At 41.1% G+C, this 13,016-nt stretch overlaps 1 protein-coding gene across 5 annotated transcripts in view; it reads right to left on the bottom strand.

Moving 5' to 3' along the window:
- KCNC2 (potassium voltage-gated channel subfamily C member 2) overlaps positions 1–12,564 on the bottom strand; it is a 98,381-nt gene extending 85,817 nt beyond the window's left edge. For all 5 annotated transcript variants that reach the window (XM_030238050.2, XM_050983994.1, XM_030238051.2 and 2 more), the window contains exon 1: positions 11,892–12,564. In XM_030238050.2, the coding sequence (XP_030093910.2) occupies positions 11,892–12,524 (633 nt within the window). In that variant the 5' untranslated portion in view covers positions 12,525–12,564. The remainder of the gene's footprint in view (positions 1–11,891) is intronic.
- Positions 12,565–13,016: the final 452 nt, after the last annotated feature.

The following is a 13,016-nucleotide window of genomic DNA, read 5'->3' on the forward strand; positions in this document are numbered from 1 at the left end:
TTTCATAGTTTTATGTTTCTTATTAGTCAATAATCCTCACAAGAAGCAGAGATGTATGAACTTAACTTGAACTGATCCTCTATTCTTTTCAAAAAAAAAAAAAGAACTAAGGGAAAAAAAAGTCAGATTAATAATAAAACAGGCTGTAATACTTCAAAGATGAAAAATCACTGTGTGTGTTATCAATATGACCTGATATAAATGATTGCCAAATCTGATTTTATTTAATATATCCCCTTACTAAAGCCAAAGGAGGCAAAACTGCATCTCTGGGAGACATGACTTTCTTAAAATGTCTTATAAAATATCATAAAGTATGTATGTTTTGACAGTCAAGAATAACTTTATTCAGCCCTGAGAGTCACCAATGAGACAGCAGTCCACAGAAAATAAGATGTCTTAAGTTATATAACTCCTTCAGGCTTCTCCCACGTTCAGTGGGACAACATTTATAACAAATGGAACACTACTCCTGTTACCAAACAGGATTACTGTACACCAATATTGTAATATATATGCATATCTAGTAAGACTGATCCATCATAGCCCAAGAAAACAAGATACTCATACAGTCCACAAAACTCTACTCAAACTTACAGCCAGGAACTGAATTAAACATGCAAAAGCAAGAACATTGAATTAATAATGAAACAGAGGATGCAGCCTTCTTCATTAAAATCTTCAAGGACAAATTGGGAAATCAAAAAAAATGAAAAGAAACTCTTCCTGACTATCATATTTACAGGTTAGAAACACTTATGTATTAGATTGTTTATAAATGTATCTGTGTGTCCGTGCATGCACATACATCTATACACACACACAAAATACTTGCATCCACGTTTGTATATGCATGGATAAGAACACCTGAAGTCTGAAAGCACTAGGATCCCAAACATTCTCCCTCCTGTCTCACACTCACATTTCACCCCATTTTCACATTTCTTCAGTGCCCACAATCGTCACACTCCTTGTCTGAACAGAAGAATTGCAATGAAAATTTAGGTCACACACTTTCCTTTAGCCTCCACTTTTTCAAAGACTTTCCCAACCACAGACAAGGCTTGGGTTTCTGGAGGCAACATATTACTCACCCTGTGATTACAAAACTGTAGCAATTACCTTGTATTTTAAAATTGCTTGGCCAGTAAAAAAACAAAATAAGATGTGCAAAGTTTGTTCATTATAGTTACTAACAGACATCTCCCGATCCTTATTTGCAAGGAGCATACAAACAGCAGCAGTCCAAAATAAAATTTTTATATTTCTTCACATTTGAGAAAATTAGCTTTTCATATTTGAAGAGAGCAGGTATCTTTTCAAACAGTAATGTCTTCATCTCACAAATCTGTCAGGACTGCATTGCAAGAGAGGTTGCTCTAATGAAATACAAACCCAACACAAACTACATCTTCATTTCTCTAGAGACTAATGGGTACATTTCTGCTACCAAATACTAAATTTAAATGTCTTTCAATTGTTGAGAATACAAAGTCATTGAAATTTTGCAGAGTTTTCATTTCAGTAAGTGAGGCAAGCTATCACACTTCCAAAGAAAAACTGCAAACACAGCAACTAAAGTAGATAGGTATCTCCAGCTATCATTGCACTTCAAGCCATAGCAAAATGGTAAATTTTAATACAAAAGCATTGGAAAGGGCATCGATTCAGAAGTACTAGAAGAGCTAGTCATTGCCTCAGTGACAGTGCAAGATGCTGAATGCAACACAGTGCAGCTGAAGAGTGAAAAGCAAGTAAGAAGCAATTCTGAGAGCCTTCAGTCATAGTTCTAAGAGACACTGCTGTCACAGCTCCTGGATGGAGGCACAGACTGTACCTACTTAGCATAGCTGTTTCAAAAATGTCATAATCGAGTCATTAGGCAAGTAATTTTGAAAAGATCGAAAGATCAAAGCTCCCATCTCAATAAAAGATTAGGGAAATGGCAATTGAAGCAAGAAAAAAGTTTAAGTAGACAAACCTGCAGTTCATAAAAACCCAGCATCTTCCATCCTTAAAACAGTGAACATAGTCAAAAGAAATACATGTGCCACCTGAAATATCTTTGCCAGTTTTAAGGTTTGACTGGCTATATTTGACAAACCAAGACAATGAAAACACGGTCTTTGCTTCAGTCCATAACAGCTCTTTTTTTTTCCCCTCCAAGACATAATTTTCCCTGTAATTAAATATTTATTTTTCATTTTTAATTCCTCCATGTCATTTTTTCTGTTATCAAAGCACCAATTTCAAAAATGCAATGACTAACCAAGGAGACCTTGCAGCTGCAATGCATTAAACCAATTTTGTTGACCACTCACAGGTCACTGCACTATTAGTTTCACATGCCCATTTTGGAGACAAATGACAATTTGTCACAGCCATTTCTCTTCCAAGCTGCACAGGTATACCACCTAGGCAATCAGGAAAATAACTCTGTCTTGCTGTCAAGAGTCTCAGTTCTCAAATTTGAAACTATATTCAAACAGTCTCTAATACAGCCAGCAATAAAATTCACTGGCCAAAGGATTAAGATGCCCAAAGAATTTAAATCAATTTAACATACAGTATTACCAGATAATGAAGAGATTGTGAGTTATACAGCAAAACTGATGTTCAATACCTACACTGAAATCTTACCCTGTTTGATTTTTACCCTAAAAAAAAAAGTTGATGTCATTTATTATATGTCTTGTACTATATACACTTTTGTTTTTAAACAATGAAAATATGGAACACCATCATTACTAAATAAAAAGACTTGATTTTCCATTGTAAGGGAAAGAAAGTAAGGTTGGAAAGCCAGAACTTACTTCTTTAGAATAGGATAGATTCTTTCAGTTGGAAGGGTCCTACAACAATCATCTAGTCCAACTGCTTGACCACTTCACAGCTGAATCCACAGTTAAAGCAGGGTTTAAGGGCATTGCCCAAATTCCTCTGAAATGCTGACAGGCTTGGGACACTGACCACTTCTCTAGGAAGCCCTTTCCAGTGTGTGTGACCATGGTCTCAGTAAAGAAATGGTTCCTAGTGTCCAGCCTAAACTTCTGACACAGCTTTGAACCATTCCCACATCCTGTTACTGGACACCAGGAGATCAGCACCTCCTTCTCCACTTTCCCTTCTCAAAAAGCTATAGAAAGGTGTAACTCCATCCCAACTGAGTTATTTATCATTTCTTAAAATAATTTTGCAGACCAAGGGAAGAACATTCAAGGCGAAATTCAGATGTGCTTGTGCATCAATTACATCCTAAAATTCAAATGAAAATCTGATGGTAGGTGTCAGATCTAGAACAGCAAATGCAAGAAAATTTATTTCCCAAATGAGACCAGAAACCAGGAAGACAAATAAGGCTCTTCTCCAAACCATATCTGGATTAAACTTAGAATACTGAAAAACTCCTGTCACAAAAAAGACCTGCGTAACACTTTTGGATGATGCTAATAAAAATATCAAAATTATCTCTTTCAGCTTTTAACAATTATCCTGTGAAAATGAGGATACTCCTGAAACCAATTAATCAACATAATTGCCATTCATATTAGTAGGATTACCAACAGCCAATAAAGACTATTGCTCACTTGGAAAGTTCAGAGAATTTTTAAATACTTATGTAAAAATAAGGACTATTGAGGACATCCTCTATGATATTGTCTAAGAACTAAAGAAAATTTATACCCAGACATTTGCCTACTTCAAAAACATTTTTATATTTTCCTGTAATAGTTTTTATATCTACATTAGTAAAAACATTAAAGTTTTGTTATTGCACAGGCTTTATGTAAAACATTAATTACCACATATTTGATTATCCTCAATCTTATAGTTCACAGCATAAAAAGTCTAATACATTTCGTGAACGTTCACAATCTGAGAAATTACTTAGGCCAGCAGGAATGTGACTAGAAGCCACTGTTATTCCCCCCACCCTTTAAGAGTGCCCAGCAGCAGCAGGGTGCTGTTGGGGATGGTTAAACTCTTGCTCAGGGCTGCAGCAGGCACCAACACAGTCCCCCTGTAAAACTGCCAGGGACTCAGCCTGTGCCCTGCACAACAACAACAACAACATGTACCCAGCACTTCACAGCACTGTTCCACAGCCCCCTCTTTCAACTCCACTACATTTCATCTTCCCCAATGCAATTTTCTCTGCCATTAACTGACTTTCAGCATTTGATTTCTTTTGCTATAAAATCCCAGGTACTATCAGATCCCTAATACTGGAATAGCCTTGTGCTTTTATCAAAACAAGCATTTTAGCAGGGTGAAAGTCATTGCCAAAGAAGAATTATTTCTCTTAGGGTTAGAGGTAAATGGTAAAACAGAAGTTTACTGCTAAATATCTACTATATCTTTAGTACCCTAAAAATTATCCAAGCCAAATGCACAATCTTCAAGGGATATTTACCCTTTTATAAAGATTAGGCAGAGTGGAAACATTTAATTCTCTACGCTATACACTAATGAAAATGTAAACACTTTAAACTATACTTACTTAAAACTGCACTTTTTTCAGAAACAAGCTTAGATCATATTGCATGTCATACTTCATGCATATTAATGAACTCTACCACACTATTCTGCATTGGGCTAAGAGACTGTTCTCTGTTTACAGCCTTTTGCTGGAATATATCAAAGAACCAATATCTAAGTTTCACCTAGAAACACTAAGAAACTACAAAAGGCTGTCTGTAACACGAAAGAACTGAATTATCACACTACTGTAATAATTAACCTACTGGTACAAAGACCAAAGCCACAGCAACACCTCAGAATTTTCAACTTAAAAGCAGCAGGGGGAATAACAACACACTACTATATACATAATTAGATGATTTGATTTTTAAGCTTCAAGCCACCACTTCAGCCAGGAAATCTGTAAAGCAAATCACAAATCACAAGACATTGTATTTCATGTGATTAGATGGCATTCTATTTTTAACACTTCCGATTAACAGATGGAAGTGGAGTTTTCCTTTCATAACTGCTTTAGTCATCATAAAGTACCAATAAACAAATTAGTAAAATAAAACCAAAAAAATCCCAAAAACATGTGATTCATGTTCATTCTCTACAGCTATTTCTATAGCACCTGACAAAATTACCATTTAGTTGTATCAACATATACACATGTACAGGGAAAAAATGTACCAGATCATCAGTACAACTTGAATACCTTTGATCATGTTGATAAATATCACCAAGCTAAATTTATACTACTATGTCCTTGCACATTACCCCAGTTGAATATTTTGTCCACCAGAATAAATAATTTCTGACGTGTGAAATATTCTCATGTTTCAGCCCTCGTGTCAGGGAGAAGGCTCTTTGGAGGTAAGAGCACACGTAAGACTGGATGCAGTTCCCCTATTTCCTCTCCACATAAAATCAATGAGTAGCCTTGCTTAACACTTCTTTAAAATAAAATTTTTATTCCTATGTAATTACTGATTTATACTGGAAAAATGTGTGCTTCTGAAAGAACAAGAGTCTGTAAAGGAACTGCATAACTATAAGAAATACACTAAGTAGACTGAAAGCTGACAGCTTGATATTCTGAATATTACTATACCCGTATTTTATTTGCCTAACTAATTTACTCACAATGAAAAAAAATTCCACCACCAAAACTCTGCAGAAATCCCCACAAAATTTTTACACTGAATCAGTAAGTTTATGTAAACCATGCTGACAGAAGTGAGGTCTAAAGAAAAGTTTAAAATTAAAATTAAAAGAGAACACACTACCTCCATTGGGTGCTAGAAATAGAGAGCATAAACCCTCTCTTTCCAGTCATGGCTGAAGGAAACTTTCCTTCCCTAAGATGAGCCACCAATCTGAATCACAGGACGAGCAGGAACCATCTCTGGAGAAATGAACAGTGCTGAAACAGCACTTGATCATGAGAAAAACTTGTTTCTTCCATCTTAAAACTATTGGACATCACTTTTATAAGAGATTATTAAAACATTAAAAATTTATAGAGGGAGCCTTTCCTCTTCTCTTATTCTTCTACCCCAGTTGCAAGGCACCTCCATAGGAAGAGAAAAATCACATTCTGCCAATGATCACTGAGGGAGAGAAAGGCAAATTTTACACAAACTTCTCTTATAGTATATTAAAGTCCCTACAGTGAAGGATAATAATCAAGGATATGGAACTTGTCTGAGTTCTGAACTTTTTTTGATTATGACTTCACACAAATTCTCCAAATCAAGCAAAAATGCTGTTTTCTTCACAGGGTATTGATTAGTATATTTACTTTGGACTAAGTACCAAACACCTTAAAAATAAAAGGACCTTGAAGATACCAGTTTTCCTGCATCACTTATTTCATATTCGGACTGCATCACATGATGTGCATGACAACGTGATTCCTCATCTGACAGTAGCACTGAAACCTATACAATATTCATCCCAAGTTGTGAGCTATTCCTCCCACCACCATCTTAATCAGTTTGAGAATAAATTCTCATCCTCAAAGAAAAGCATTTAAGAATTTTATCACTGTAAACAAACATGACAAATACTACATTCTATATTAAGGCGATAAAAAAAGAGAACACTGTCTGCCAGATTTCTCATTTTAAAATAGTTCTCATTTTAAAATATTTCTCACACTGTTACTATATTGGGCTGTGTCTAATTAGCTGATTTCCACTTCCAGTTACACCAAAGCAAATTCAACCTAAGTCCATTAACCAAATTATTTTAGAATCACTGAAGGACAATCTGGCTGTATGCACATGCACATACCTAATAGCATCTATTTCAGAAATGATAGGACAGATCATCTCTGTGTCAGTTATGTCAGAGCCATGACAAAATCCTTTTCCCAGATGAATAAGTGACAGTGAGAAGGCTGTTTTCAATGGGAAGAGGAAGCGAAGAGCTGGCTTGTTTCCATGGAAACACTAGCAGCATCAGGCAGAACAGCTGTAGAGGAAGAGGCAGAAGTTAGGAAGGCAAAAATCTTGCTGATTTTACCTCACTGATGTCAGTACCATCAGAAACCATTTACACTTAGGGAAGATCAAGCTAGTTGATTATAAATCATGTCTAAAGCTAAAATTTCCTATCAGGACTTTCAAAAGCCAGCATGCCAGAAGTAAATTAATAAAAATTACTTACAATGTGATTTGGGCAGCCCATGTTGTATGCATGAAGTTACAGAGTGTATGAATATCTAACAGTAATGCAGTATGACTTTTGTCATTAGGAACACATCTTGATGTGTCTTCAAAAAAGACAGCTCCCATAGCAAAAATGCTTCAAGCAGAATGAGTGTTTCTCACTAATTTAACGGAACTGACTATTTTCCCCACATGTAAATAAATCTAGTGTTTTGATTACCAGCAAAAGGAGTACCCTCTTTGAGGCATCAGCCTTAACTATTTCCTTTGTGCCATTTTCAGACAGATGTCTGCCTAACTAATAACTGAATGGTAAAATCTAAAATATACCTGCTTTCCTCATTGAATAAAAGACAGGGTAAAGATTTCCATTTATGTATTACAGGGCTTCCTATCAGTTAAGATAGCTAACCTTTGCTATTCACTATTCATCTACAAACATATATTCTGAGATCAATGTACCTTTACCACTCCATTCACAGTATTTCAGATTGATGCAGCAGTGTTATTTCCACCAAAAATAAAACCTGTCTTTCATCAGAGCAGGCAAAGCCCTAAAAATATAACTCACTTCAGTCATTCACCATAGTACATGACAGGTTTCCTAAATCAAGGCTTTCTTGACAGGTATCAAAACAGGTATCTAGGTACCTGGAGAAAACATAAGCAAGCCACCCAATAAACACATAAGTTATCTTTGTTAAGAATGCTCTCCAACATAATTTCTGTATCTTTAGCCTCTAAAGGGAATCTATAAAATCATATTTTTCCCCTCTCCCATCCCACTCATTTCAGCTGATTCTTCCCTCACTGAATGTCCAAAGCTGGTGTAGATGCAATGGGTCACTGAAAGGAATCTCTGACAATTTAACATCATACAAAGCAGTAGATGGGGGTGGTGTTTTTTCCCTCCAAAAATACCACCCACTGCTCAAATACAGCTCCCCATGTCACTTTGAAGCAGCATCAGTATTTTTAAGAACACTTTCAAGATACATCTTCATGCCTAGACCACAAGGTTTTTGTGGGTTTATTTGCACTGCAGTGAATATTTACTTACAGCAAACTTGAAAAATACTTGCTTATTAGGATTTATATTTCCTTGTAAACCAAGTAATGATGATCTTTCCTAGAGATAAAAACCATAGCAAAGGGGCTGTGTAAGTTGCCTTCAGCTGCTGCAAACAGCAGTGCCAGCTCAAGTGCCCTGGGCCATGCTGACTCCCACTGCTAAACTACCCCACTGGCCCCTTAGCCACAAACAGATTTACAGTCTTCCAAAACATGAAGGATATATAGCTATGGACCTGGTGGATTTCAGGGCCATTTTTGCATTCCTGCACCCAGCACAGGAGTAATACATAATCCTTAGGAAAAATCAATGACAAATACTAATTACTTCTTTAAACAGCATCATTTTTCAACTATTACTCAAAAGTAAAAAGGCTTTAGAGGTAATTACTTTGAAATATGATATCTGAGATGAGCACTGGCATTCCAGTTCCTGCTGGACATCTGCAGACACTTTGAACTCAGCACTTAATAGTGCCTCTTGTGCTTTCTTACAAACTACTTAGATGCATCTTTGCACTTTACTAAAGCAAACAAGTACCTGGAGCCACTGGCCACCAAAATCACTTACAGATACTGACCAACAAAGCAGTGCACAGGTTGTTGTCAGATAAGAATCAGGTCTGTTTCAGAGAGGTTTTAACCAAGGCACAAAAATCCAGTGGCCCAGCGCTCCTCCTCCTGCAAGAGCACCTTCTGCCAGTAGATTTCCACATCTACATTAACAGCCCTGTGTCAAACAGCCTTTTGTGAATGATCGTTCCATTACGCACGGAGGGAAAGGGGTACGGCTGTGCTCTTTCCATTCATTTCACGGTCTATGAAATCCAAAACGATAATATGACGACAGAAATAACATTCAGACCTAACTCCTGAACTTGGGAAACAAAGGGAAGCGTTGCAGGTTTCAAAGCAATCATACATAGATGGATTATGTTTCATATTTACAAGCCCCGTGTTTAGCAGATGCCGCTATCTGACTACCAAACTGCATGCACTAGAAGTTGAATTTTTTTAGAATCTCAACTAAGGCAAACCTACTTGTCAACAAACTAGTTCCACTATTTATATAACATCACTGGATGGTCTTGCTAGAATAATCTTGTGCGTGCACTATCCCCAAAGAGGTTACCATGGCAACTTATATTTGAATTTCTATAAATTTCTATTTTTAGAGATCACAGTTTTGAATAAAGAAAATCACAAATATTAAGTACCATTTCATTAACAGAAAATATTCCATTTTTATCAGCATCGTAATTCCCCAAAAAAGACACTAGTGAACCTAAATCAGTAATACTAAAAAAAAAATAATTATCATAGTTCTTAGGAAAGTTTACCACTAAGCAGCCCCACCATAATCTCAGTGGTGTATGAGTCAGTAACTAACACTGTGAGGAAAAGATTGATGTTCACAGAGTTTTGTCTTGATTTCAGTAAGCCCAGGATTTCACTCAAATGTTTTCAGAGTTAGTCATCATCTCAGCTGACATAAAACAGGAGCGTATTTGCCAAAATACTGAGAAAATAAGGGCTCTCGTTTCAGGTGTGGAAAAACATAATGTCTCAGTTGCAAGCTAAGGTTACCATCACCTTAAATTACTGTGTTCAAGAGTGCTTACTAAGTGCATGCGAGTCCTTAAATAGAAATTCATTTTCATGCTTTAAAACTCAACAGAATTCTCGAAATTGTCTCCCCACCTGAAAGATCAAGTACAGATCTTCAGGAAATGAAGACAGAGATTTAGACACTGATGTTATAGTTCTGACACTGCCTTATTCTGGCTGCCTGGGTTTGAAATCAGAATAAAACCAGTTAAGTTATAAAAAGGTAAATACTCTATCTTCTAAGAGATTAATATTGCTGTGCTGCGATTTCCTACTGTAGTGTTAATTACAGTATTCATTTTGCAAACTTCAAAAATCTTCACCCAACCCACTAATGGTTCAGGATGAGCTAGTACAGATGGAAAAAATGAAAAGCAAGTGCCTACAGCTTCTGTCAAAGACTGGACTGAAAACTGAACTTCAACTCCAAGGCACAACAGCATGCCTACCTTCCTACTTCTCCTGGTATCTCCCATTGAACATTTACTCCGTACTCCTCAGGTCTCCAGCAAAGTTGAGCAGGAAGATTCTCTGTCATAAAAGCTGATGACATTGTCAGCAACTTTCCACAAGAGAGCAGGTGAAAGAAAACCTGCAGGGCAATCACCAGACACACTACAGTCTGTCAGGTAACTGACAGCCAAATTTTCTTTAGGATTCCGACAGCTGAGATGCGAGATGTGGGTATGCACTGAGGAGCAAAGATAGACACTTCTGGTAACTTTTCTTCAGAAGCCATTCTTTATTAAAAACATATTTTAAGATTCAACTGGAGCCAGCTGTTGAGGGAAAACATACTGGTAGGCAACCTTCAAAAACATAAACAATGTTGGCACTCAGTAAGTGACAGTAGTAAGTGTGAGGACTTGTACTTTCTGTTTAACTTACCTCAATAAGCTCATAATGTGAGCAGGCAGAAACTGCATCATGGCATGGGGTACAATTCCAGAAGTCACTAAACTTAGTTTAAAAATTAAGCACACATCTAAGAGACTGCCAGCAGAATAGGTGCAACTGAGTAGGAGATGGCACCCACCATAACCCACTTTCTGCAGAATGAGGTTTAGCTCTGAATACTTTGTGGAAATCCTGATAATACACCACAAAATACTTATTGCCATTTTATAATCGAGCATTTCCTGTTACAAGTCCTTTGTCTTTCATTGCAGGGAGGATTTGCTGGTGGTTGCTATTCTGGTTAAATTAGAGACACCACTGCATATTTCTCTCAAAGGAATTACACCTATTTGTTTGCTCCAAAGCCCTGAGTTAGAAAGCAAACCCTCATCACCACTGACAACTGCAATGAAAAGACAGAATTGAAATCTAACTGATCAAAGTATAAAGTAGTGAGCATAAAAACCTAAAATCCCTATCTAAGTAAAAGAAACTCACTGGCTCAGTGACTGAGGGACTAGGGACTTACTCTCTTGTCCCCAGTCCCTCAGTCACTGAGCCAGCCAGGGTCACCCTGAGAAATCAATGGAGGAAGAGCCAGGGTGACCCCCTGTCACATTTACTTTGTTGAACCAGGATCACCTAGCAGTGCAGACAGAGCAAAGCTCAGAATGGACAGAGGTCGCTCTCCGGTGTCACTGCCACCACCTGACCCCAAACCCGAGACCTCAGGCCACCTGCCCCAGCCCCAAACTCACGTTCAGGCAGGCGCTTAGGGAGGATGAGGGTGCCTTGGGGCTGCTCCTGCTCACACTCACACACAAACAGCTCCACCAGCGAGTCACCCCCTCCACACCCCACACAGGCCAGGGGTTGACCGTGGGCTCCCTTGCAGGCTCCTCGGGGCACAGCTTCCACCTCACCCCCGTACACTCCCATGGGAAGGACGGCAGCGGGACCCCCGTGCTGCCTGACATTGCCTGCAGATGTGCAGGGGACAAGCATCACCACCCCACGGGGACCCATGTCCCCCCTTGCAGTGGCCCACCAAAGCATCACTTCTGCACGCACACCCCAAGCGGGGCAGCCTCCCCGTGATGCCGGCTCCGCTCGGGGACCCCAGCAGCCCCTCGGCCTCCCCAGCGCCCGGTGGGAGCGCCGGCCGGCGGCGCTTACCCTGGCGGCACGGGAGGAGTAAGGGTCCTCGAAGAGCGCCCAGACACGGGGCTGCAGCCGCCGCCAGCGCCCGCCCTTGCCCTCGGTGGCCGCCCCCACGTCCTCGATGCCCAGTCTCTTGGCGGCCAAGTCGTCGTCGTCGCCGTCGAGGGGCGGCTCGCCCGTCAGCAGGTCAGGTGCTTCGAAGATGTCGAGGGCCTCCTCGGCGTCGCGGTGCTGCCGGTAATTCATCCAGCAGCAGGCCTCCACGTCCGTCTCGTCGATGCCCCAGAAGGCGAGCTCCTCCTCGAAGAGCGGCCCGCAGACGTCGGCGGGGCAGTGCAGCTTGCCGGTGCGGTAGTAGTTGAGCACATAGGCGAAGACCCCCGGGTGCCGGTCGAAGAAAAACTCGCTGGCGCCGCCGCTACCCCGGGGGCTGCAGCCGCTGCCGGGTTCCGGGCAGCCGCCCGCCGGAGGCGGCGGCGGGTTGGGGGGCGGCGGCGGCTCCTCGCCGCCCGGGGACTCGCTCTGGGACTCGCAGGCGAGCAGAGCCAGGCGGGTCCCCGGCAGGGTCTTCAGGGTGCTGCGGTAGGTCTCGTGCCTCGTGCCCCCCACGTTGAGGATCACCCTCTCGTTGTCCTCGAGCTTCCCCATCGCTCCGAGTGGGACATGACTGGGGAGAGCGCGGGAGGCGGCGGCGGGGATTGGGAGGGGGGCGCGCCGGTCGCTGGGCGGGGGGCAGCCGGTCGCCGGCAGGTCCGTGGGGAACGAGCCTCTGCCTTAAACGCAAACAGAAGAAATCGAGGAGAAGCCCCACAAGCACCACCGTAGGAGGACCGTTCCCCGCGCTCACAGCCTGTCCCAGACACCTCCCACGGACCCGCACTCCGGGAGAGCCCTCCCGGCCCGGCTAGCCCCGCCACCCACCGCCGGCCAGCTCCGCACGCTCCTCCGCGAAGGGCTGTGCCGCCTGCTCGCTCCGGGCACAGCTCCGGGCTGCCTCCCGCTTCCCCTGGAAGCAGGCTACCGAAATGGCACTGCTACTGCTTCGACCGCGTATGGATCCGCCACCGTCCCCACCCCCTTCTCCCTCGCGGGGCTGTGCGAACCGAGCTGATGGAACAGAAAGTGTACGCTTAATTATTT

Source organism: Serinus canaria, chromosome 1A, assembly GCF_022539315.1.
Source record: "Serinus canaria isolate serCan28SL12 chromosome 1A, serCan2020, whole genome shotgun sequence".
NCBI classification, from domain to species: Eukaryota; Metazoa; Chordata; class Aves; order Passeriformes; family Fringillidae; genus Serinus; species Serinus canaria.